This window comes from Anabrus simplex, chromosome 3, assembly GCF_040414725.1.
Source record: "Anabrus simplex isolate iqAnaSimp1 chromosome 3, ASM4041472v1, whole genome shotgun sequence".
Taxonomy (NCBI): Eukaryota; Metazoa; Arthropoda; class Insecta; order Orthoptera; family Tettigoniidae; genus Anabrus; species Anabrus simplex.
The window spans coordinates 105,476,043-105,503,689 of record NC_090267.1 but is presented as its reverse complement, the minus strand read 5'-3'; the positions used below and the strand labels follow the sequence as shown (position 1 = coordinate 105,503,689).

Below are 27,647 nucleotides of genomic sequence, written 5' to 3'. Positions count from 1 at the left end.
CTCAATATAATATTCTTTCACAGCACAAAACTGCATGAAAGACTAACACAGTTCAAGAACAACTCAAAGAGTGGAAAGACTGGCATAAAACGCGGGTAAATTGTAGCGTGAGTTACGTGCTGAAATTATCCATTCCTATTGGTTGATTGCATATGGCGAGTTTTGGAACGACAAGCGCCGTGGATAAGGCGAGTTATGGAACAATAGCCTAAGTTTGGTGACAGATTTCTATGGGAAATGGCGAGTTTTGGTGCTTAATTTTGTGATAGAACTATCACAAACATCATCAAGAAGGCAATGCTACCTCTAACTCATTTTTTTTTTTTTTTTTTAAATGGATAAGACGAGTTTTGGAACGGACCGCCTCATATGAGAGTTATTCTTTTCTAACATTCATTAACATTTAACTTCAAAATTCTTTGAACCCACTTTTATAATTACACAGTTCATTACTGGATATGGTAAATTCAGAAGTTATTTTCGATGGCTTAAAATACAGTCACCCCGGAGGGATACCTTTATTAGTGCCAAACAAATCAAACAGTAGCTCATCTAATTTTCTATTGTCCACTACATGCTATCAAAAGGAACAGTTTGTTAAAACACCTAATGTAAACTTTTCCCTGCCAGTTTCTGATATATTTGTGGAAAGGTGTTGTACTTCAGCTTTTATCTGTTTCTTAGAAAATGTTTTTAACTCAATATAATATTCTTTGCAGTATTTTGTTCTACTAGATAATGGATTAATAACATTTAATATTGTATTGTGATAAACTATAGCCCCAGCATACTTTTAGATAAAATAGGACTATCTTCCTTTGAGAATAATAATAGTAGTAGTAATAATAATAATAATAATAATAATAATAATAATAATAATAATATCAACCACCACCATGCCCGGTCAGCTTGCGTGGGGGTTTATCTCCGAATTTAGTAAGAGCTAGACATAACCCTGCGTAAGACACTGGGGTGGGGGCCCCTTAACCCTGACATGGAGTATCCCAGTGGTTGATAGGGGTAGCTCCTGTAGATATGCAGAGCAGATGTGAATAAGGCTTAGCCAAATAAGCACCCTTGGATCAACTGAGGTGACAAGAATAATGGTTAACGGCTTAAGCGGCAGAAGAGGACATATCCCAACGGCAGAGAGGGCAGAAGAACCGACTCAAATCCACTTTGCGTCTGACTTGCAGCAAGCAGCAAAGTAGTTAGCACCAGTCTCCAATGGAGCAGCTAAACATCACATCACCTGGTTGTAGATTATAAAAAGCAAAAATCAATTATGAGAAGTTCTAAAACTGTGTCTCGGAAAAAGCCGCTGCCTGGGGTACGCCAGGACATCTCTGGAGTCACCACTAGGGATGACAGCATGCGAGCCGGTGGTGGTGGGAGCATAAGCTGCTCGCCTCTCACCAGGTCACCCGAACAAGCTACAGTAGCTCAAGGCAATTATGGTGGAACAGAAGAACCTAATTATCATACCGCACCTGGTGCAAGTGCTTTTTGTGCCAAGTACAACCTCTCATATCTCTAAGCCCAAAAACCACATTAAATGAAACAATGATATGAACGAATTCATCATGTGGGTGTATCTTCGAATAACTCATCTTAAAACTGAAATTGCTGTACGTAGGCAACAACTACACACAACCTTTATAAATCAGGACCCAACAATGAAATTTACTGAGCAATGCATTGCAGATCGAGGATCAACCATCAAGAACAATTTGATCCCAGGACCTGTTCTTAGTAGAATCAGACATGAAGTAACACAAGAACTCTATCCACATCTTGAAAGTACTGAACCTGACTCAACTATTAACACGCCACCTGATACTGATGTAACAGTACATACAAGTACTCCCAAAGTAATACAATCAGATAAGTCTGACCTCCACAACAAGACTCGTGTTGAATTCTGCAGGGCCCTTCTGGAATATTCTGGTTCGGATCCTACGCAACGACCCATACTGCCAAAGCAGCAATCACCCCAAAAGTTTGGAAAAATCATTGAAGATCTTAATTTGAAAGTCTTGCCAGAATATCTGAAAGAACATCAGACATCCCTTGAAGTACATACTGTTATATACTGTGCAGTACTTGCTGCAGTCCTATTGAACAATGGAAAGCCAATCTTGCCGAACAATAAGTCTGTCAAGAAGAAATTGAGAGAACCGCCTTGGGCAAAACACCTGAAAGAACGCATCATCCAAATCCACCAGGACGTGAATCGCCTGCAGCAATACAAGAGTGGAGTAAGAGGGAAATGTCTAAATAACAAAATTATTCAAATCCATCAGCTCAAGGCAAAGTCTGGAGGAACCTAGAAGCACAGTGCTACAAGAAACCCTTGAATCAATGAAGCAAAAGTTGGCTGCATTATCCAAGCACCTCAAGAGATACCAAAATACCACAGAGAGAAAATCACAGAACGCAATATTCAGAAGAAATAAGAAACAGTTCTGCAACAATCTGAACAAGAGAACATAAGATGCAGGACAAGATGGAATACACCCAGCGAGGAAGAAATTCACAGCTATTGGTCGGCTGTATGGTTGAATCCAATAGAGCACAATGCTGAGGCCCATTGGATCAGGGAACTGAAAGATAGAATTAATGAGGTGAAGCATATGGCAACCAAGGCTGTTCAGATAGGAGAAATACAACAGAGCATCAAGAAACTACAGAACTGGAAGGCCCCAGGCATTGATCGCATACACAATTATTATTACAAGAAATTTACATGTACTCACTTCCTCCTGACTCAACATTTCCAGAACTTTTTAGACAACCCGGTATCATTTCAGCTTTCCTGTGCACTGGCATACCTGAAACCAAAAGATGATCTGCAAAATCCAGCAAAGTATCAGCCTACAACATGTATATCTACTATACATAAGATATTTACATCTATAAGAGCCAACAGAATTCTGAAAAACTGCAAGGAAAACCACACCATTGCCAGGGAGCAAAAGGGTTACAAGAAGAATACCAAGGGGTGCAAGGAGCAACTGATTATTGACACCGTGGTCCTCGAACAAGCACATAAAAATGCAGGAACCTACACACGTGCTTCATTGACAATCAAAAGGCCTTTGATTCAGTACCACACACTTGGCTCATACATGTTCCGGAACTAGATACAGTTGACCCTCTCAATCATTCACTTCCTGGAGACAGTAATGGCAGACTGGAACACCTCACTTCATGTTTCTCTGAGAAACAGCAATGTTACAACAAGACCCATACCAATACGATGAGAGATCTTCCAAGGGGACTCACTGAGTCCATTATGGTTCTGCATGGCATTAAAAACAACTATCCTACCTATTGAACATAAGTGGGTATGGATTTAGCATTAAGAATAAGCGAGAAGAGCTATTCAAAATCAACCAACTACTCTATATGGATGACATTAAGCTGTATGCCTCTACCAAACCCCATCTTCAACATCTCATCTCAATTACCAAGTCATTTTCTTCAGATATAGACATGCAGTTTGGATTGGACAAATGCAGAACCCAAACTGTCATCAGAGGATCCTACTCAGCACAAGGGGCATCTTCTAGATTAAACGACGAACCCATACAACAGTTGGAGGAAGAAGAAATATAGAAATACTTCAGAGTACTCGTAGGAAACATGCTGACATCAAGAGAAATGTCACACAGCAATACACGCTTCAGCAAAGTACTATCATCAAAACTGACAGCTAAACATCTTACCAAAGCAGTCAAAACCTACCTCATTCCACTGCTCACATGCTGCTTTGGCATCATAAAATGGACCCAAACAGAACTTCAGCAGTTACAGACGGAAACAGCAGTTTCACTCACCTGGTACCATATGCATCATCCTAAATCTGAAACCGAACGTCTTACACTTCCGAGATCAGAAGGTGGTATGTGCTTCTTATCCATTGTAAATTTACATAACAATCTGATATCAAATCTAAGAGAATATTTCCACTCGAGAGCTGAAACAAGCTGTTTGCAGAGCTGATATAAACTATACACCTCTCATTCTGTCATCGCCGGAAATGCCTGTTTCCACCCCACCTACAAAGGAGATGAATATGGCCACGTGGAAGCAAAACCTCTTCACGGGAAATACACCCACAAACTGGATCAGCCTCATATCGACAAACCTGCGTCGCACGCTTGGCTACTACTCTGGTTTTTTCCCAGAAACAGAAGGATTTGTTCTGGCCATCCAAGATCAAGTAATTACTACACAGAACTACCGTAGATTCATCATGAATGATCCAGCAGTTGTCTGTGCATGAACAACTACCGCCACTGTTCCAGAACTACAGACAGTATACAGCACATCATCTCTGGCTGCCCACATTGGCCAACACTAATTATAAGCACTGTCGTGATCAGGTAGCTAAAATCATTCACCAGGAACTTTCTGTAAAATGTGGATTTCTTCAGCCATCGACAGCATATTGGAAATACGCTCCTCGACCCGTTCTTGAAAACTCTTCGTACAAGCTTCTATGGGTCTGAGAAGTCATAACCGATGTCACGCTCAGCAACAATAGGCCAGATATTATTCCTGTGGAAGCTAGATTCAGTCATCACAGTTACAGTATTCCGAAAAGCTTGTACAGCTCTCTGGCTGCATTAAACCTGCATCATCACGCCCACGTTGAACTACAGAAAGCCACCCTCCTGAGCACCTGCCATATTGTGAGAAAGTTTCTAGGAACGACTTTTCCTCTGAGTTACACCAAACAGCATGAAGTTCCAGGCCGCAGATCTGGTAACACTGAAGGGTAGATTCCCAAACCGGGAGATAAAAAGTTGTTTAGGACCATCATTTATGACAATTTATTGTATATTTATGTATGTAGTAATTATTTCTGTTGTAAATATTTGTAGATATCTGTATAGTTTCATAATGAAGAGGGGGACTCCTCGCTTAGGCCACGTCAGCCTATTATGGTACTGGCACAAGCGAGATTTCCTAAATGGATGTAATAAAATGATGATAATTTACACTATAGCAGGATGAGTAATCCGAATACTAAACAACTTTATTCTTCAATAGAATATAAACTTCCAGATCCACCTATTCAGTACTTCATTCGATCATTCATACTTAAAGTCATTATATAAACTAATGCCTCATGGTGTGGGTTACTGTAGTCACATCCTAGTTCGTGAACCATGGGCAAGGGCTGAGTGGCGTAGTAAGTGGTCCTGAGAGTCGGGATACCAATTGCTATGGAATGGGAGTGGGCATCTCGGACATATTCCAAGACATGGCTCTCCTTGTGCTCAGGCGGTTAGGACTGTACAATCCATTGTGGTCCCTAACTCGTTAGAGGAGAGATCCTCACTTGGACTATGTGAAAGTAGGGCAGCATCCTGCTTCACAGAACTTTCACCGAACATGGTCACAATGTTTTAAGCAAGTCTCGGGCCTATGGGAGTAACAGAGACCCACTCCCATTTGACAGGCAAGGGACTCCTTGAAAACAACTTGGTGAACGAAATGAAATTCGTTGGGGAGCTATCAATATTAATGGGGGTCACGGAAGAAAGAAAGTAGAACTGGCTGAGTCAGCAAACAGGATGTATCTGGATTTGCTAGGAGTTAACGATATTCATGTAAGGGTAGATAGTGGGAAAGAGGTAAGAGATTATAAAGTATACTTGATGGGTGTAAAAAAGGGAAAGGCAGAGTGTGGAGTTGGGCTGTTCCTCAAGAATACTATTGCACGCTACTTAGTTTCTGTTAGGCATGTAAATGAGCGAATGATGTGGGTAGATTGTCTCAGTATATTCACCAAGTGAGGGTACAGATGAGGATAAAGTTGACAATTTTTATGAATCATTCATTGACATCATAGTCAAGGTCAACAGCGAGGATAGGGTAGTGCTAATGGGCGATTTTAATGCGTGAGTTGGAAATAGAACTGAGGAATGCGAAAGGGTAATTGGTAAATGCAGGAAGCATTTGCTGGACTCCTGTGCTAGTATAGGTTTAGCAGTTATGAATACATTCTTCAAGCATAAGGCTATTCACCGCTACACATGGGAGGGTCAGGACACCAGATCCATAATATACTATATCTTAACTGACTTTGAATTCAGGAAATCTGTTAGGAATGTTTGGGTTTTCTGGGAATTTTTTGATGTTACAGACCACTATCTGATCTGTAGTGAACTAACAAGGGAACTGTCTATACTGTCATATCGAAATCGACAATGAAATTTTGCAGAGACCCTGAGAAGACCCATAAAATAGCAAAGTACAAAAAATTAGCTACCATTTCAAACTGGAAGGTTTCAAAATCTTGATACAAAATCCTTGTGACAACGCAGCTTACTGGGCAACCCTTGCTTCTTGCTGGCTCGCGCAGCGCAAAGCGGAATGGACTTGCAGTTGTGCTGGAGAGAGAGAGAGAAAGAGAACGAACTGGCAGGCTGCCACACGCCAAGGTCCCTTTATTGTTATGCAACGAATGTGAAACATAAATGAGGTGCGTTAATCGCATGATAAAAAACAAATATTTTTGGCACCATGCACAACAAATATGTCCTTGAACCATGGGGAAGAAAATCGAAAATGAGTAAAGGACTGCATTTTCAATATGCTGTTTCTCTGATGAACATCATACTGAAAGTCTTCACAAGTCGGCACAATGTCTATTAAGCGACTATACAAAGCCTTCCACTGCTGGAAGAAAAACTTGTCCAAGGGCTGTGTTTTCCCTGTAATGCCAGGAGGAATCTGGAGAATTTCTGTACTGTTGCCTGGAGGAATGTCTTCAAGACAGCTCTTATCACTATAAGTAGTCCAGGAATCTAGCAGTAGCAAACACTTCTCTTCCGCAAATGGGAAGAAGGATTCTTTAAACCAATACTTAATTCCTTTTTCATGTTTTCCTGATTTTGTGGCTGTTACAAGTATATTTCTGGCATGCAACATTTCTTTGGAAACTCTTGGACTGAAAGTTCCAGTTGCTTCCTGTAGTACAATGAATAATTTCGGGAAAAGAGTACTGGCCATACTAATTGTAGGCATAATTGTGTACGAACTGATTGAACAACTGTTTCTGTATGTTTCTCACCAACAGACGATAGAGTCTTTTTCGCTTTCATTTCACGCACGAAACTACTCTGATCAATATTGCATATGGAAGAAGGGGTGTAAGTCTAAAAATCGCTCTGTACTTGCTTCCACAAATTTCTTTGTGACTTAATCTTTTTCGTCTTCTTCTTCTTACAGATACTTACGGGATACAAATTTTGTAATTTTTCTCCTTTTTATTGTGTACTTTTTCTTATAATGATTCAACCAACTAGCACATGCACTGAAATTAGTTTGCTCCATTGAAATCTCTCTTGAAATTTCCAAGGCCCACAGTCGCAGGTCTTCATTGCATACATTCTGCTTCAGTCTTCTTGCTTCTGTAAAGCAAGAAAATAATTTTGTATGCATCAATTTCCTGTGTTCAGTGGGGCTTTCTGATGCAGATTATAATTGGTTCTTCCACCTGTACAGTTATCGTAGTAACGTTACCTTACAACAACTTTTGCGAACAGTGGTTGATGAAAGCCGCTTCTTACCCCCCTTATTTAACCATAAATTTACAGCTTTTCTCTTGTACGCAAGATCTACAGTTTGTTTCACTTTCTTCTGTGCACTGGAAGCATAGCTTGAACTTGTAAGGTGACTGCAGTGTCTCTTCACTGGATTGGCGGGAATCAGATTCAGGGCTCAAAATCGGATCCATAACACATCTTGATCCTGGCAATGTTGTGCTGCCTTCTCTTTCAGATAATGAAGATGAGGTGTCGCTGCTTCCACTATCACTTTCATTGTCACTATTTCTCTCCAGACACGACTCCGAGATGATGCTGGCTCCCATGGGATGATTTTCAATTAGTTCAATCACATGTTGACCCATCTTCCTTTCTTCTAAAGTTATTTCATGGGAAGAGGAGATACCTTTCTCACAGAAATAACGTAAAGCATACTCTAGAACATCAGCCGGATTCATGGCTGCTCTTTTAAAAGAACATGTGTCAACTGGCTAGCACAGAAAGCTCAAGGTAACCCGGTCGCTTCAGCTGGTCACCAGGGCTGTCCACATCGAGCTATATGCTAACACGTGCAATTCTATTAGACATTTCCGTATCGATTTCAGAACCTTAGACAGAAATACATGCATATGATTAGCGAAAATTTCCAATCAGTGGACAGAAAGCAGGTTCAGGATATAGAAAGAGAATGGGTGACGTACAGGGATGCTGTAGTAGAAACAGCAAGGGAATGCCTAGGAACAACTGTGTGTAAAGATGGGGAAAAAGTAAACCTCTTGGTGGAATGATGAAGTGAGCGCAACTTGTAAACTTAAAAAGAAGACATATCAGAAATCGTTCCAAACAAGGACTGATGCAGACATGGAATCGTACGTAGTGAAACAAATATTTGTTGAATCCAAAAGGAAGTCATGGGAAGCTTTTGGTAATAACCTGGAAAAGCTAGGTCAAGCAGCAGGGAAACCATTCTGGACAGTAATAAAGAATTTTAGGAAGGGAGGGGAAAAAGGAAATGAATAATGTTTTGGGTAATTCAGGTGGAGTCATAATTGAACCCTGGGAATCACTGGAGAGGTGGAGGGAATATTTTGAAAATCTTCTCATCGTAAAAGGAAATCTTCCTGGTGATATGAACAACCGAGCTTATGGGGAGGAAGACAGTGATATTGGTGAAATTATGCTTGATGAAGTGGAAGGATGGTAAACAAACTCCAGTGTCATAAAGCAGCAGGAATAGATGAAATTATACCTGAAATGGTGACATATAGTGTGGGGAAAGTCATGTCACGTGGATTGCTGCTAGCTCGCTGCCTTCATTTGAAAGATTTAAACCATGGCAAATACAAATGCTTTCACTGTTGACGAGTGTTTGGTGACTTCATTTTGGCTTCACGAACGTCAGAATGCTAAGAAGATAATGACTGACTGTTTGAAGGATTTTTCTGTGAGATTTGGAAAACCACTGCCATAATGACCAACATTATTTGCATGTGAGGAGAAAACTTTTGTGGCGGAAAGTGTTCCCGATGCACCACGTAGCGGAAGGCCTACGACTCACACCAAAACTTGTGCTGCTGTAGCGGAATCGGGTGAAGTCAACTCTTAAGCATTCTGCTGAATTAGGCATCCTGCAATCAACTATGTAAGACCATATGCAGAAAGACATGAAACTTTCATGTTTTCGGCCATCCCCAGTGAATGAGTTGAGTAATTGTGACTTGGAACAACCACAGTGAACGTGTCATGTGCAGGACTCAGCTTTTGGTGGAAATTGTTATCTCAACAATATGTAACAATAAATAATGTTAATAATAAATACTTATAATACATGTCTAACTGTCCTATGCTACACTGTAAAAGTAAGGGAACTGGAAGGATTGCAACAACTATCGAGGTATCTCATTGATCCGTATACCAGGCAGAGTGTTCAGTGGTATCTTGGAAGGGAGGGTGAAGTCCATGGTTGAGAATAAGTTGGATGAAAACCAATGTGGTTTGAGACCACATAGGGGATGTCAGGATCAGATTTTCATTATGCGCAAGGTAATTGAAAAATGCTACGAGAGGAATAGACAGTTATATTTATGTTTTGTAGATCTAGAGAAAGCATATCGCACAGTACCTAGGAAAAAGACGTTCGCTGTACTGGGGGACTGTGGGACTCTTTTAAATGTTTTCTGTATGATGTGGAATGTTGTTGTAGAATATTTTATTTGTAAATCTTCTTTAAGGAATACGTACTGTATGATGTGGAGTGTTGTGGTAGAATATTTTATTCGTATTCCATTTAGCTACCTAACCTGTATGGTGTAAAATATTATTGTAGTATATTTTATTTGTAATCACTTTATCCACTTGAGTAACTAGTAGATTCTAAATTATTGCTCTGTAATAGCTGGAACAGTCCAGAAACGTTGTGACGCAAACTTTCCCTGTCGATTTGTTGATTCTAGAAGCATGTCCTTTCTAATTCTGGAAGATGGAAAGTTCGCAATTAGTGTCTCTGTATGTTCGGGAATATTGTATAAACATCATGACTGGGTAAAGAGTTACGATTGGTGGATTTGGGTGGCGATAGACAAGCTCCTTTGCTCTGATTGGCCACTCGGTAATCGCATCAAGGCCAGACTTTCCTTTTTAAGTGAGAGAGGATGGATTTCGTGTTCTTTGGTCTTTTGTTCTCTCGTCAGTTCTGCGATAAGACGCACGTGGTAATTCTAAATTCCCGTAGAGGGAATCAGATATTTTTCCACCAATAGAGCATATCAAAAATCAGATCAAAAATTAGATGTATGGCTTTTCAGGCGTTTGCTCTATTAACCAGCATTTCGTCTTAGGTCTGACACTAGACTCGTCAGAGTGGGATGTGTCAGACCCTACCCACTGATGCTGGGGTGTATGCAGGTGAACTTATCAGAAGCCTCTTATGTGGTGACTCCCCGCTCCCAGGATGGGCTACCTTGGGGTAAGCACAGTTGATTTCTGTTCCCCTTCAATTTACATTTAATGTTTCGCTGGTGTTATCACATAAGGAGTTTGCCCTACTCGCCACTCTATTCCTCATATGCTTTAGAAAGTATGTTTACTTTAATTTAATATTGTATTTGTATCTTGTGTGTCTTATTATCCTCAAAATCATATTGTAGAATTTGATTTATGCTAAGATATATTTAGTTAACCTCTTTACCTAATTGCAAAGCTCTTGGCAAGGTACATCTAATTTGTATTTTGTAACTTGTGTATCTGGATTGTGTGGATAGATGAATATGTTCGGAAGTTACCTTGTAACATTGATTTTGGAAAATAATATTTTGAAAACAAAAGATCGCCGTTGATTTTTCTGGAAACCCGCAACCTTCGTATCTCTGTGACCCTGGTAGATTGCCCAGTCCCGTTCCATGTTTCTTACGATAGTCGTCAAGTTGCCCAACCTGATATTTGTTTGTGCGTATTTGGCGCGGTTCATCTGATGTTTATTGCGTGTCTAGGTTTTAAGGTACCGTGTAATTTTATCTATTTTCTTCCCTTTTAATTGTGTATCGTGTAACCGCTAAATACCAGTTACAATCTTGGACCTTGAAAATAGGTGCAATTAGTATGGTATGAAAATCAGTCTTCCCAAGACTAAATTGATGTTAGTATGTAAGAAATCCAAGATGGTGGTGGTGGTGATTATTGTTTTAGAAGGTATTACAACTAGGCGGCCATCCTCTATATAACACTAAGCAGAAAAATAATGGAAGGGATCTGACACTTCAAAAAATGAAGGTATCGGCCAAAGAAAGTCGAGGGCCACGAAGGGTGTGAAAATGAAATACTCCCTAGGCCTCGGAAACCTAATACCATCGTGATCGTAAAAGAACAAGAGTTGACCAAGGGAGGTCAGATAGGATGGATGAAAGTGAGGAGCCTGGCACAAGTAAGTGGAAGATATGCCAGAACTCAGCTCAGGGCCCCATGGTCGCCAACCCACCCTCCCGAGTTCAGAGCACCTGGGGCCCTTTTAGTCGCCTCTTACAATAGGCAGGGTATACCGTGGGTGTCATTCTACTGCCCCCACCCATAGGGAATAAGAAATCCAAGAGAATTGAATGTCAGATTCGGGATACAAAACTGGAACACGTAGATATGAAATGAAAACCTACAACCTGTTTTCCAGTCAATGACCAGGTCAGGGATGGAATGAATGAAGCCCCCAACTTGTGGTGAGGATATGAAATGTGCCGGCTGCCGAGGCCTGTCGCACTCCTCTGGGGCAATGATTAATGACTGACAGGTGAAATGAAATGATAGTGGAGAGTGTTTCTGGAATGAAAGATGACAGGGAAAACCAGAGTACCTGGAGAAAAACCTGCCCCACCTCCGCTTTGCCCAGCACAAATCTGACATGGAGTGACCGGGATTTGAACCACGGTATCCTGCGGTAAGAGGCCGGCGTGCTGCCGCCTGAGCCACGGAGGCTCAACAGGTAGATAATTTCAAGTATTTAGGGTGTGTGTTCTCCCAGGATGGTAATATAGTGAGATTGAATCGAGGTACAGTAAAGCTAATGCTGTTAGCTCACAGTTGCAATCAACAGCATTCTGTAAGAAGGAAGTCAGCTCCCAGACGAAACTACTGTATCTTTATATCGGTCTGTTTTCAGACCAACTTTGCTGTACCGGAGTGAAAACTGTGTGGACTCAGGATATCTTATTTATAAGTTAGAATTAACAGACCCTAAAGTAACAAGAATTATTGCTGGTACAAATAGGTGGGGACAATGGCAGGAGGGTATTCAAAATGAGGGAATAAAGGCTAAGTTAGGAATAAACTTGATGGATGAAGCTGTACGCATAAACCGGCTTCAGTGGTGGGGTCATGGGAGGCAAATGGAGGAGGACAGGTTACCCAGGAGAATAATGGACTCTGTTGTGGAGGGTAAGAGGAGTAGAGGGAGACCAAGACGATGGTGGTTAGACTCAGTTTCTAACAATTTAAAGATAAGAGGTATAGAACTAAACAAGGCCAGAGAACTAATTACAAATAGAGAATTGTGGCGGCGTTTAGTAAATTCATAGAGGCTTGCAGACTGAACGCTGAAGGGGATAACAGTCTGTATGTATGTATGTATGTATGTATGTATGTATGTATGTATGTATGTATGTATGTATGTATGTATGTATGTATGTATGTATGTATGTATGTATGTATGTTGTATAAACTAGGATATGTTATAGATCATATTGAGCCATCTTCAGCTAGAAAAAATACAATTGTTCTTGAAATGTTTATGATATTTTATTCATTAAATTGGCACATTATAGTATTGAATACATATTAAAATATTCCAAAAATTAAAGATATGTGTGAAGAAATCTAATTAAAAGTCTTAAAATATTCTCTCATTATTAGATGAATGTTTGAGAGTGACACCAGTTGTTGATGGATTTATGTGGATTAAAAAATTGTAATTGGTGCTTAGCCCCTTTAGAATGTTCAGTCTACAATTATGAAAGTAGGTGTTTCCATACTTTAGAGAACCCAGTTGGAAGCAAAAGGAAAAGGTGAGATAGAGTGAAATAGAATTTATGAATCTGCTGTCTCTACTAATACCATGTATCTCAGAAACACTTCTCAAACTTTAGGAGTATAACAGCTCTATGTTAGTCTGAGGGTTGTTTCATTAGTGTTGGCAACTGTATTAAATCATCTGATGAAACAACAGCAAGTGTAAATCTGCTATAAGGCTACTGGATTGTGTTTATGAATGCTACCACCGAAATGGGTGTGTTTTATTATGGACATAATGAATACAAATCTTGCACATCTGTTGGGTGTGTTGTACACTGACTGACAGAGCAAATGCAACACCAAGAAGGAGTGGTTCGAAAGGGATGAAAGTTGGGGAAAAAACAGAGACTGCACGGACGAATAATTGATGTTTATTTCAAACCGATATGCAGGTTACACAATGCGCACGGCATCGACTCAGTAGGATGTAGGACCACCGCGAGCGGCGATGCACGCAGAAACACGTCGAGGTACAGAGTCAATAAGAGTGCGGATGGTGTCCTGAGGGATGGTTCTCCATTCTCTGTCAACCATTTGCCACAGTTGGTCGTCCGTACGAGGCTGGGGCAGAGTTTGCAAACGGCGACCAATGAGATCCCACACGTGTTCGATTGGTGAGAGATCCGGAGAGCTGGCCACGGAAGCATCTGTACACCTCGTAGAGCCTGTTGGGAGATGCGAGCAGTGTGTGGGCGGGCATTATCCTGCTGAAACAGAGCATTGGGCAGCCCCTGAATGTACGGGAGTGCCACCGGCCGCAGCACATGCTGCACGTAGCGGTGGGCATTTAACGTGCCTTGAATACGCACTAGAGGTGACGTAGAATCATACGCAATAGCGCCCCAAACCATGATGCCGCGTTGTCTAGCGGTAGGGCGCTCCACAGTTACTGCCGGATTTGACCTTTCTCCACGCCGACGCCACACTCGTCTGCGGTGACTATCACTGACAGAACAGAAGCGTGACTCATCGGAGAACACGACGTTCCGCCATTCCCTCATCCAAGTCGCTCTAGCCCGGCACCATGCCAGGCGTGCACGTCTATGCTGTGGAGTCAATGGTAGTCTTCTGAGCGGACGCCGGGAGTGCAGGCCTCCTTCAACCAATCGACGGGAAATTGTTCTGGTCGATATTGGAACAGCCAAGGTGTCTTGCACATGCTGAAGAATGGCGGTTGACGTGGCGTGCGGGGCTGCCACCGCTTGGCGGCGGATGCGCCGATCCTCGCGTGCTGACGTCACTTGGGCTGCGCCTGGACCCCTCGCATGTGCCACATGTCCCTGCGCCAACCATCTTCGCCACAGGCGCTGCACCGTGGACACATCCCTATGGGTATCGGCTGCGATTTGACGAAGCGACCAACCTGCCCTTCTCAGCCCGATCACCATACCCCTCGTAAAGTCGTCTGTCTGCTGGAAATGCCTCCATTGACGGCGGCCTGGCATTCTTAGCTATACACGTGTCCTGTGGCACACGACAACACGTTCTACAATGACTGTCGGCTGAGAAATCACGGTACGAAGTGGGTCATTCGCCAACGCCGTGTCCCATTTATCGTTCGCTACATGCGCAGCACAGCGGCGCATTTCACATCATGAGCATACCTCAGTGACGTCAGTCTACCCTGCAATTGGCATAAAGTTCTGACCACTCCTTCTTGGTGTTGCATTTGCTCTGTCAGTCAGTGTAAAATACAGAACACCATCGACACAGAAATTCCCATATACCTGTATGTCTAGATAATTCATGCACAGTCCAATGCTTGTCCTCTGTTAGTCATTTTTTATAACAGAACACGGGACATTCACTCTGCAACAGTTCAACCATTGCTGTGTGACTATGTCTGAAGGTCTTAAAAGCTGTATCACCCAACACTTCTCTTAGTTCCAAATGACACTGACACTGACTTGAATTTATGCCATGCAGAGGTGCAATTTTCATGTCTGATTGGTGTTCAACTTGTAGCACAGCTGGTAGCAAACTACATTTTCATGCATTGTTTACTATCCACCAATGCACACTAGCGCCATCTATCAGTGAGATTCAGTAGAGTGCAACATAGGTTTTCAAGTGTACCAGTATGTACCAGATTTACTGTGGTCCATCATGTTCGGAAGATATAACATGTTTGTCATGACTTATGAAAAGAACCTCTGTATAAGCATGACGAAACTTGCTTGTGTGATTTATTTTGTACACGGCATAAAATATTGAAGTTTAAAAAAAAATTGTACCATACAGTTTTGTACATAAAAAATAAAACACATTCTCTTTCTACTATGTGGATTAAGTGAGGGGCCAGCTTTGTACTAAGTCTGATTTACTTCTAATTCTTTGTGATTAGTTAAGCCTCTTTCAGTGGTATATATTGCTTCGAGTTTTTACGTTTAAATTGCATGCTTGTATTCTTCTTCATCCATTCCCTTTTCCAGAATCTCTCTGGGTAGGGTAGTGTACCAAAGCCCTCACCTTACTCAGTCTTTCCACCATATCTCTTCTAATACTTTATTGCTGTCGACTCCTCTATTTGCAATTCAGTCCACAACAGAGCTCCTCCATCTCATTCTAAGCCACCAGGCGAGTTGGCCATGTGTTTAGGGGCGCGCAGCTGTGAGGTTGCATCCGGGAGATAGTGGGTTCGAACCCCACTGTCGGCAGCCCTGAAGATGGTTTTCCGTGGTTTCCCATTTTCACACCAGGCTGTACCTTAATTAAGGCCCACGGCTGCTTCCTTCCCATTCCTAGGCATTCCCTATCCCATCATTGCCATAAGACTTATCTGTGTCGGTGCGAGGTAAAAAAAAAAAGCATTCTAAGCTGTCCCCTGGGCCTCTTTGCAGCTTCTGTATCCATGAATGTTCTCTTTGGTACTCTCTTTCCTGGCATTCTCATCATGTGTCCGAACCATTTTAGCTTTGCTATGTCATATTCTATGAACAGGACAGTCTGAGGACTTGGGTTCGAATATCAGATTGACCTTGATATAAAACACTTTCTGACACTATTAAATTCTTACTCTAATTTATTTAAACAAACTATCAAATATACCCTTCCAATAATATTACATCACACTTGTAATTATTCTCTTCTCAATATTACTTTTAAATAACCAGTTTATCAGTCTCTGACTTCCTTGGAAAATACACACACTTCTATGATTCACTTTACAACATTTATAAATTCCCTTCAGTCTTTAAAGTCTCTTAACTAGTTGATACTTATCTCGGGTTTTGAAGCTTCTTTCTTCTTGCTTCTCTCTTGAATTCTCGTTGTGGTGTTCCTCTGAATCTTCCCTGATGGCTTCAGGACTTAAACACAGAACTCTAAGGTGAATGCTAACTGAAGCTACAGTCTCCTTCACTCAGTGAGTTCTCTACGTACCGACTCTGTACTTTAACCTGTGGGACACTGCTAACCAGTTCTACTGCTTGACAGTCTTAATTGCTGCTTAATTTGAATAACTTCTTATACTGCTGTCTTCACTAACTGATGGCAGGCTCAACTACTACCTGATCTGACTAACTCCATACACTGCTATCTTCACTGACTTTATTCTACAGAGTCTGTTCTCTGCCAAGTGATCTAGTGTCCGTCCCTTCCCAAGAGAACGTTCCTTTCCAATGTTAATAGAATAACTGCCTGAATGACACCAGAATTACGACCAACAGAATGACACAGAATGACCACAGAATCACACAGAATGGCCAAGAATGACAGAATGACCCAGAGGCTTCCTTGTCACTCCCCTTTATCACTTCTCTGCGCTTCTGGAACAAGTCATCCCCTACTACTATGTTCCCTCACATCACTAATATGTTAGCTTCCTATTGGTTACTTCAAGTGTGGTTCCACCCGTCTCATGGATGTACATGTGACTGGTGACCTTCCAGAGATTCTTTCTAGAAAGAATTATTGCACCACGGCGTGTTCTTATTTTTACAGGGCACCTTGCTTCGTGACTAACAACAGGTTTGATTTTCCTGGTCCACCCACTAAAAGCTTCTAACTATGATCTTGTAGTCTGTTTACTTGTTTTTCTGACCAATATTCTGATTGCACAAGTTTGCCTCATTCTCAGCTCACTGAAATGTTCCAAGTTGAGACTAGCTTTAAGAAATGCTTTTAATTGTAATTGTAATTCTGCACTTATTCACTGCACTGATATTCTATTACACTTAATCATTCACTTCCACTGTTTCTTGCTGTATCTTCCCTTTATATATTACACTTAAACTACTCGTGATTATTAGGGATTTCTGACTGGGAGGTCACGGATCGAATCTCGTTCGATGCGCTCGCCCCATAATTTCCCCAGAAGGACGTGTTGCGAATTGGTGCTCGCGACAGCTATATCAATCTCTTCTTGAAGTTTACACACTCCCACACTTCTCCTTATTTCCTCATTTTGTATTCTATCTCATCTTGTCTTTCCCTGTATGTTCCTCAAGAACCTCATTTCAGCTGCTTGTATCTTACTTTGGTTTCGCTTAGTCAACGTCCAGGCTGCTGAAGCATAGGTCAGTATAGATTTATAATAGGAAGAGTATGAAACCTTCTTGCACTTCATAGACATATCTTTGTTCCATATAATGTCTCTCACACACTGGTAGAAACTTGCAGACTGCTGTATTAGTAAATCTATTTCTCCATCCAAATTTCCATCTTAAGACATTATGCTGCCCAAATATTTAAAAATTTTCACAACTTCAAGAGCTTTATTTCCTATCTTTATCACTCCCCTGGATTTTCTGTTACCTCTCCTCATGATCAAAGCCTTGCTTTTGCGCTGAAGATGGTTTTCCGTGGTTTCCCATTTTCACACCAGGCATATGCTGTGGCTGTACCTTAATTAAGGCCATGGCTGCTTCCTTCCAACTCCTAGGCCTTTCCTATCCCATCGTCTCCATAAGACCTATCTGTGTTGGTGCGACGTAAAGCCACTAGCAAAAGAAAAAAAGAAAGCCTTGCTTTTCTCAGTACTAATCTTCATTCCAAAATTTCTTATCTCCTCATTCCATAAATCAACTTGTCTCTTCCTCTTCATTGTCTTCACAAACTATAATGTCATCAGCAAAGAGCATAGACTTTACTTGCTCACCCATCATCTTCTCCCTGATATTATGTTGAATTCTATCCATGGTGATAATGAAGAGTAAGGGAGACAATACACTTCCCTGTCTTAAGCCTGTCTCAACTCTGAACCATTCAGTTTGACCAACTTTGGTTCTAATGCAGCTTTTGCAATTTTGATACAAGGCTATTACCATCTGCATTGTTTCATTCCCAGTCTGTACCTCTGTCACTGTTTTCCATACCAATTGCTTGGAATACTGTCATATAGGCCCTACCTTTTCAATATCTAGAAACATTACTATCATGTCCTTTCCATATCCCAATACCTTTCCATCATTTGATGCAATGTAAATATTGGGCCAATTCTGCCTATTTTCCATCCTCTGTCTCTTATTTGTTTATCCAAGATTCTTTCAAGGATCTTGACTGTATGAAGTACAGTAAGTATAATTTTCACATTGGTTCCTGTCTCCTTTCTTGAAAATTGGTATAATGACCCCTTTCGTCCACTTTTTTGGAACAGTCTTTTCACTCCATATCACTCTGAAGAGTCTATACAACCTCTGTAGACCAACTGCTCCTGCTGCTATTATCGTTTCTATGGTGACCATGTCAATTCCAGCTGCCTTGCCTCATTTCATTCTTTTAGTGGCCCACTCAATCTCTGCCATGGACACCTCATTTTTCTTATCTTCCATCTGAACTAAATCTGGTTCTTCGATTTATCCTTGTACTGAGGTATTTTGCATGTTATAAAGCTGTTCAAAATATTTTCCCCACCTCTGCAATATTCTGGGTCATCACTTCCTCCTGTTCATTTTTAATGAAGTTAGCACCTTCACCTGGGTTTTTCTTCTTTTTAACCCACTGGAACAAGATCTTTTTGCTTCTGGTTGTTTCTTCTTGCAGAAATTCAGTGAATTTTTTCCAGCATTTCTTTTTTCTCTCCTTGAACCACCTTGGAGCACTCCTTCTTGCAGTGCTTGTATTCTGTTTTGCATTCTGCTGTTCTGTTTCTCAGCCATCTTTTCCAAACTTGTTTCTTCCGTTTAACCATCTCTTTTACCCTGTCATTTCACCATGGCATGTCTTGATCTTTCTTCCTTCCTGATACTCTTCCACATGTCTTTTCTGCAGACTTCACCATGACTCTTTCAAAGTGTGCCCATTCTTCTTCGACCCTTCCGATGTCTTCCTTAGGTATACTTGTTTTAATGTGTGTCTGAAACTCTTTATTTCCTTCTCCTGCAATTTTCACACCCTTAGCTTTCTCTGCCTAATCTTGGTCATCTTTTGTATCTTTCCTATCTTTAACTTAGCTATCACAACTGTGTGATCTCCTTCAAAAGATTCACTTGGGAGGGCTGTTACATCTACCAACATTTTCCTGTTATCTTTCTTGACCAAAATATAATCTGTCACAGTTTTGATTTTGTTGTCCCAACTATATCTTGTTATCTTCTGACTGTTTTTCTTTCAAAACCATGTGTTACCAATGATCAACTCATTTCTTCTACAAAAGTATACCAAAATATCTCCAGCATTGTTTCTCTTCCCCATGTCCAAATGGTCCTATAATCTCTTAATCTCCTTTTCTTTCCTGATCTGCTTGGGCATTCGTGTCGGCTATGATCACAACTTGTTGTTGTTGATATTTTGCTTTACGTTGCACCTACACAGATAGGTCTTATGGTGACAATGGGACAGGAAAGGCCTAGGAATGGGAAGGAAGCGCCCATGGCCTTAATTAAGGTACAGCCCCAGCATTTGCCTGGTGTGAAAACGGGAAACCACTGAAAACCATCTTCAGGGCTGCCGACAGTGGGGTTCGAACCCACTATCTCCCGGATGCGAGCTCACAGCTGCGCCCTCCTAACCACACGGCCAACTCGCCCGGTCACACAACTTGTGTGTCCTGTATATGGCCTTCCAGATATTCATGATATTCCTCTGGATCTGTATCTGTATTTCCTGTTTGTGGAGCATATCCTTGAATTAAATCTGTAACACCAGTTTTAAGTCTAAATCTGACCTTAATCAACCTGTCATTTACTCGTATGTTTTCCACCAATTCTAGGTATTCCTTTAGGTCTTTTCTGAGACCTACACCATTTTTGGCTCCTCTTCCTCCACTATAGTACAAGGTGTATCATTTCTTTATTGTCCTCTCCCCTTTTTCCTTTCTGTTTAATCTCACTGATTCCCAGCAATGCTATATCTTTGTCAACCATAAAATCTACAATTTCTTCCACTTTCCCTGTTATTGTTACTACATTGATGGTCGCTACCTTGATGTATTTGGTTGCTGGTCGCCCATTTCTCACATTTCTCCCAGCATCACAAGAACTGCACATCGCTTGTGGGGAACACCTTAACATTTTGCACATCGCTTGTGGAGAATGGTTGTATTATTGCTTTTAATTCAATATAATGAGTATTCATAGCTGGTAAATTTGGTAATGATGAAAATTTTAAAAGTTTTTCTTATTTTGAAATAAACCTTCAGCCTAGTCATTCATGTTCAGTACATATAGTACATATTGAAGAGATGTTAAGTACAGAACAGAAATGGCCAACTGGCCTTTTTACGGAAAGGATGTGTACGAGCGATTGCCACTGCAACATCATTGGTCTCAAGATGACCCTTTCTGATTCCCTTGTATCATGAAAGAATTCTTCCATTTTGACAAAAAAAATTTGGAAGAACCGTTTTCTGAATTTCATCAACTATGAAATCTTTGCCTGAAGTCTTGTTGCAGGAGAGAGATGCTATGATTTGAGTGATTTCTTCTTGATTAGAAGGAAGAGAATCAGGTGAAAATAAGGATGGACCAGAAATTGTTAATTTTAATGTTGGAGGAAGGCAGATGAGTAAGGCCTCAAAATATTGAGCTAAGTGTTTACCATTATCATGATAATTCAGAATAAGGTAACGTTCTCATCCTGGAAACATTGCAAAAGGACATGATAGCCAGTAAGTCCAGGTTTGAAAATATGATAAAAATCAAGAATATTTTTCTTCCTGAAGGTTTTTTCATTGGTCTCAAAATGAGCCTTTTTGCTTTTGCTTTATGGATCACTTTAGCAGTCTGTTTATGTTGGATGATGAATTTTTCAAGTTTTCCTATCTGATTCCAGCAATTTCATGCTTGAGAGAATTTTTTAACAGCATCATCACACTGTTCAGTCCATCATGGGTGTTTCTTATTTTCCCTGCTAAATTGATTGTTAGAGTATCAGTATCCTCGTCATCATCATCATCATTATTATTGAAAACAATCTTACACTGGATATGAAGTGTGTTGTCAAACATGTGCATAACTTTTGTATTGTTTTTTTCCATAAACTTTAATATGCAGGATATTTTACAGGCTTCTCCCCTTTCAGTTCCAAAACTCTATCTTAATTCTAAATCCTGTAGAATTTAAAAACAGGAAGTTCAGTATGTACCTAGTTTGGTATTATACTAACTGTAAGCATAGAAAAATAATAATTGGAAATTCACAAATAAAAGTATGTTTATGATTATGAACTGATGCAAAAATTTCTCTTTCATAGATCTCCCTGATGGTGGCTCTAAGCATTTTGCTGAAACTGTTTGTGAGATTAAAAGACAGTAAGTATTTATTCTATTGTGTGTTCCTTTTTATGTTCCTATCTCTGTATATGACTATTTACCTAGGTATTACTCTAATTCATTTGATCTCTACATGACTGTAATTTCTGCTCATTTCTACCCTCATATGCAATGATTTCTTCCAGTATTGTTTATTCATCACCCTTCTTTTAAGTTTTTTTTCAACATCGGTATTGATATTAATTATGAGGCTCTGATAGATACAGAATTGTGTTGTTTTCTACAGATTGGTACAGTAATTGTAATGTTTACAACTTTAGATTTTACTAATGTCTTTACCTTTAATCTAGAAATATATAACATAAAACAAATGACTACCCTTTTGACCACCTACTATGAGATAAAACATTTCAGAATGGCTCTAAGATTGTAATGTAGAAAATATCATTCCCAGTTTTTCCACAACTATGACTGAGCCAGTGTTTGGTGACCGTTGGAAATGTTGTGTACTTGCAACATTTATTATTAGCTTCATAGTGAACTGATGCAGCTGGTTTGCTCATTTCAGTTGCACTTCTGTAGAATGAGAGGTGTCTTTAACTGAAATAATAGATAATTCATGTCCTTTACTGCTCATGAACCCATCGACATACTAATTTTAATGTGCTGAGCTTGCGTGTATATACAGTTTTTTTCATACGTACGATATAGTTTTATACTACTAAGTTTTTTACGTGTAATCTGCACCCTACTGAAATTTTAATCATACGTGTGTTTGATGTGATGATGAACTGCAAACTGGAGAACACTTTAAAGTTTGTAGTGGTGTGAAATACCCTAAAACACTCTGGGAAATTCAAATCCACCAGACACTTTTCACACTCATATCTTAACTTTTCTTGTTGCCAGCCTTGCATACAACATAGTCACCACATGGAGTCTTTCTTTTAGGGTTTGAGGGTATAAACCTTGTGAAGTGTGCCCACCGAGCTTGCTGAAGCCTAATAAGTGAAATGCACTTTCATGGTCTGCTCGGTCTTAGATTGTCAGGAAGCACAACGCTCTCAGGGATTTGTTCTGCTAAGAGGACTCTTAATTCTGTGAAGTGCTGTTTTTTCTCATGATCTTTTTCAGGATTACTTAGCTTTTTTTTTTTTTTAATCAATCAATACTGATCTGCATTTAGGGCAGTCGCCCAGGTGGCAGATTCCCTATCTGTTGCTTTCCTAGCCTTTTCCGAAATGATTTCAAAGAAATTGGAAGTTTATTGAACATCTTCCTTGGTAAGTTATTCCAATCCCTAACTCCCCTTCCTATAAATGAATATTTGCCCCAGTTTGTCCTCTTGAATTCCAACTTTATCTTCATATTGTGATCTTTCCTACTTTTATAAACGCCGTTCAAACCTATTCGTCTACTAATGTCATTCCACGCCATCTCTCCGCTGACAGCTCGGAACATACCACTTATTACATGTAACTAATCTCATTATTAGACCCGTATTGAACTATGCTATGATATACTAACAATTTGTTGGTTATTTTGATCCACCTTTTCAATACAAATTACAGTTTGTGTTGCTAAGTTGTAATGTTACAACACTAATTTACCGGGACATGTTTCGCTTTTATTCACAAGTATCATCAGCCTATACAATTGCCTCAAGGTTTGTCATTTTTGGTTTGTTGTTACAAATTTCATTACATTGAATGTAAATCTAATTTCAGTGATAACAATATTTAAAACAAGAATAATATATACATTAAAAATTATGACAATATGATCTGCGATGTTAAAATGGATTAACTCTTAATTCTAAAACACATTGACGTCCAAAACACAGTTTTTAATTTGGCTAAAAATTGTTTGCAATGTTAAAATAAAATTGATTCAACTATAATTTGGCATTAAAATTTGAGTCATAAATATAAATATAAATATTGGATGTTAATATATAGGAGCCATAGTTTCTGAAGTGCGTTGGTTTCTAGAATACAGTAACATTTCAGTATTGCAAATTATAGTTAAGAATTGTGCTCTCTAAATAATGTTATTTAAAAAAAAAACTTCAGAAACTTCAGAAACTATGGCTCCTATATATTAACATCCAATATTTATATTTATATTTATGACTCAAATTTTAATGCCAAATTATAGTTGAATCAATTTTATTTTAACATTGCAAACAATTTTTAGCCAAATTAAAAACTGTGTTTTGGACGTCAATGTGTTTTAGAATTAAGAGTTAATCCATTTTAACATCGCAGATCATATTGTCATAATTTTTAATGTATATATTATTCTTGTTTTAAATATTGTTATCACTGAAATTAGATTTACATTCAATGTAATGAAATTTGTAACAACAAACCAAAAATGACAAACCTTGAGGCAATTGTATAGGCTGATGATGCTTGTGAATAAAAGGGGAAAAAGTCCCGGTAAATTAGTGTTGTAACATTACAACTTAGCAACACAAACTGTAATTTGTATTGAAAAGGTGGATCAAAATAACCAACAAATTGTTAGTATATCACATACCACTTAGTCGAGCTGCTCTTCTTCTTTCTCTCAATTCTTCCCAACCCAAACATTGCAACATTTTTGTAACGCTACTCTTTTGTTGTTTATAAGTTTCATTTCCGTATTAATAGATATTACTTTACAAAAAACAATATATATATATATGAGTCTCCACCTTATCAATACAAATTTATTTTACATTAAGCTGGTAAATATAGTCAAGACTAGTTTCGACCCCTAGGGGGTCATCTTCAGTTGACATGCATTAAAAATGTATTATTTACAAAAACATCACATGTAGTGGTAAAAGCTTAAATTAATTTGAACCGATCATTAATGTTGGTATGTCTAGTACATTTGGGCTATTGTATGTGTCAATTTTGAGTTTTTAGCACACAGTGTGAAGGTAGTTGATTAACTAGTGTGCATCATCCATGAAGACACATATTATTTTTTATGCTACTACCATCCAATTTTTTGGGTTATACAATGTGGAATATACATACACTTGTGCAAATCAACAGTGGCAAGTTTAACAATATACATTTAAAGTTGGTTCATAAATTACACAAATTGGCTATTGATTAGTCATATGAAAATGTAGGACATTGGTTTGAACACTTTTGACTGAAATATCAATGTAACACCTTACTGGCATATATCTTAGATGCTAAAATCAGTTTATAAAGCCTGTTACTCTTGATTGAGTCTTGGAATAGGGTTAAAATTTTTTTAAATAAAAACTATTTGCTTAGTATAGGCATTGAATAATGCTGTTAAAATGGACATATAGCTAAAACAGTGGTATATGTATGCCATATATGCCTGGTTAAAAACACATTACATTAATGTTATTGATATGTGGTGCTACATGTACATTGTTTTGGAATAAATGGGGTTGACGAATTTTTCACAACAGTCTTAGATATAGTGTTCCGATAAAATGGGTCCGTAAAAATATTTATATGTAAAAAACGGTTAGGTAAGTATTTGAATAATCCGCTTGCAGATCAGGTAATACTTAGTTATATATCTGGAGATATTTTAGGCAGCTACTAATGTTGGAGTTATTAGAAATCTTGAATATATTAATGGAGCATGTTTTTCCATCCCTATGTCGTGATGTTTTAAGTTGGTGACGTTTGTCAGAACGTGTTGAAATTATGCGTCTTGATGCACGTTGATTTTATCATGAAAGCGTATATGTTGTAAAAACAAGGTACAGTATCTGGAAATAGAAATAATAAGTATGATAATGGTGTGGTATGAAAGTGTAATAGTAAATCGTATGTCGTTTTACTTACGTAAGGTCTTGGAATCGTGCATTCTTTGTAGCTGCCTGTTGAGATCTGATACGTGTTGCTCTGAGATTGTAGTTAGCGGCGGTAGAGGGGAGGTTTGGGGGGATGGGTGGAGTGTTAGTAATGGGAGTGGGGTTGGAGGGGAGGAAGTCTTGGGGCGGTTGATTTGAACGTATAGATTTTTGTTTACTTATTCTTTTGATGTAGAAATCTTTTAATAAGGGAATTACTGCATGAAAAAGAATATTGTTTCTGTCTATACTTTCATTTAAGTTGGAGTTCGGATTGACGTATTTGTCTAAATTTATGTAAAATTCTTCTATTATGCTGAGCAAGGGACTTTTTGGATTCATATTGAGGATTTGCATGTCGTTCTTAATGTCTGTGAAATTATGTTTTTGATCGTCAATGTGCTGACCCATAGCTGAGAAATGTCTGTGTTTGACGGCGTTGACATGTTCATTATATCGTATTAAAAAACTTCTACCAGTGAGCCCTACATAGCTGGCTCGGCAGTCGTTGCATTTGAGGCGATAGACTCCTGAATGATTGTATTTATTTATGTTATTAACTGATTTGGAATTGTATAGTATGTTGGTGTTATTGCGTGCAGTTTTGTATGCTATTTTTAGGCCTTGTTTTTTGAAGATATTTGTTATGGGATGTATATGGTTATTGTTGTAAGTAAACAGTGCATATTCTTTTTTATTTTTGGTGATTCTGGTTAGCTTGGTTTTAGGTTGGTTTTTGACTTTGTTGATGATCCGGTTTATCATTTCTCTTTTATATCCGTTTTGTTTTGCTATTTCGTGGATAGTGTTTAGTTCTTTATTTAGATTTTCCTTTGAAAGTGGAATGTTGTATGCTCTGTGAATCATACTATAGTATGCAGCTCTCTTATGAGCATGTGGGTGGGTGGAGTCTATCTTTATTGTATTTGATGTGTGGGTAGGTTTTCTATATATGTTGTATGTTAGGTGGTTGTTATGTCTAGTTATGGATATATCTAAATAGTTTATGGTGTTGTTGTATTCAGTGTCCATGGTAAATTTAATATGGGGATCTATTCTATTTAGTTGTTCTAAGATTATGTTTTCATTAGTATGTCTATTGTCCATGATTATAAATGCATCATCGACAAACCTGCACCAATAGATGATATTTTCTATTTTTTTAATTTCTTGGTGTTCTAAGTAATCCATATATATATATATATATATCAGCTATTATGCCTGATATTGGTGATCCCATGGGTAATCCTTTCTGTTGATAGATAGTGTCATGGAACTTGAAATAATTGTTATTGATAGCGAATTGTAAAAGTTTTATAAATTCATCTATTTCCAATTTGCTTAGCTTACTGTGGTTATAAAGATTGGATTCTATGATAGTGATAGTTTTTTGTGTGGGTATATTAGGATACACGTTTGTTATATCATATGTTGCTAGCTTGTAGAAGTGTTCTATTCTTATATTCTTAGTAATATTGCAAAAATCTATTGAGTTTTTTATGGTTTTATTTGCTTGAAAGACATAATGTTTTTTGAGGAATTTTTGTATGTATTTGGATAATTTATAAATAGGGCTTGGCCTGTAGTTTATTATGGGTCTCATAGGAATGTTGTCTTTATGGATTTTAGGGTAAGCTTTAGCTGTAGGTATCCCTGGATTCATGGTGATTAATTTTGTAGTTTCCTGTTCGTTCAAGAGAAAATTGATGTTTTTTAGGAGAGTTTTTAAGTTTTTTTGGATACTGTTAGTAGGATCTTTAGTCTTAATTTGAAAAGTTTCATCTTGAAAGCAGGTTTTTGTTTTTGTTATATATTCCTCTTTATCCATAATGACTGTAGTGTTTCCTTTATCTGCCTTTGTTACTATTAGGTTATTTTGCTGGATTTTATTTTTGAGTACCTTAATTTGTGTTTGGTTTGTGATATCTTGATTCTGAGGTTTTTGAGTGATCTTATCAATATATTGTGGTAGTGTTTTTTTAATTTCATATCTAACTTCATTTTGTTTTTCTTGGGGTATTTTGTTTAGAGCATCTTCTGTTTCAGT

The 27,647-nt window shown here is 38.9% G+C and overlaps 1 protein-coding gene across 1 annotated transcript in view; it reads left to right on the top strand.

The window, feature by feature from the left end:
* The window catches only part of Las (lipoyl synthase, mitochondrial), a 111,267-nt gene that overhangs the window by 40,463 nt on the left and 43,157 nt on the right, over positions 1-27,647 (top strand). Inside the window, exon 4 of the mRNA XM_067142668.2 lies at positions 21,747-21,804. Coding sequence (XP_066998769.1) covers positions 21,747-21,804 — 58 coding nt within the window. The remainder of the gene's footprint in view (positions 1-21,746; positions 21,805-27,647) is intronic.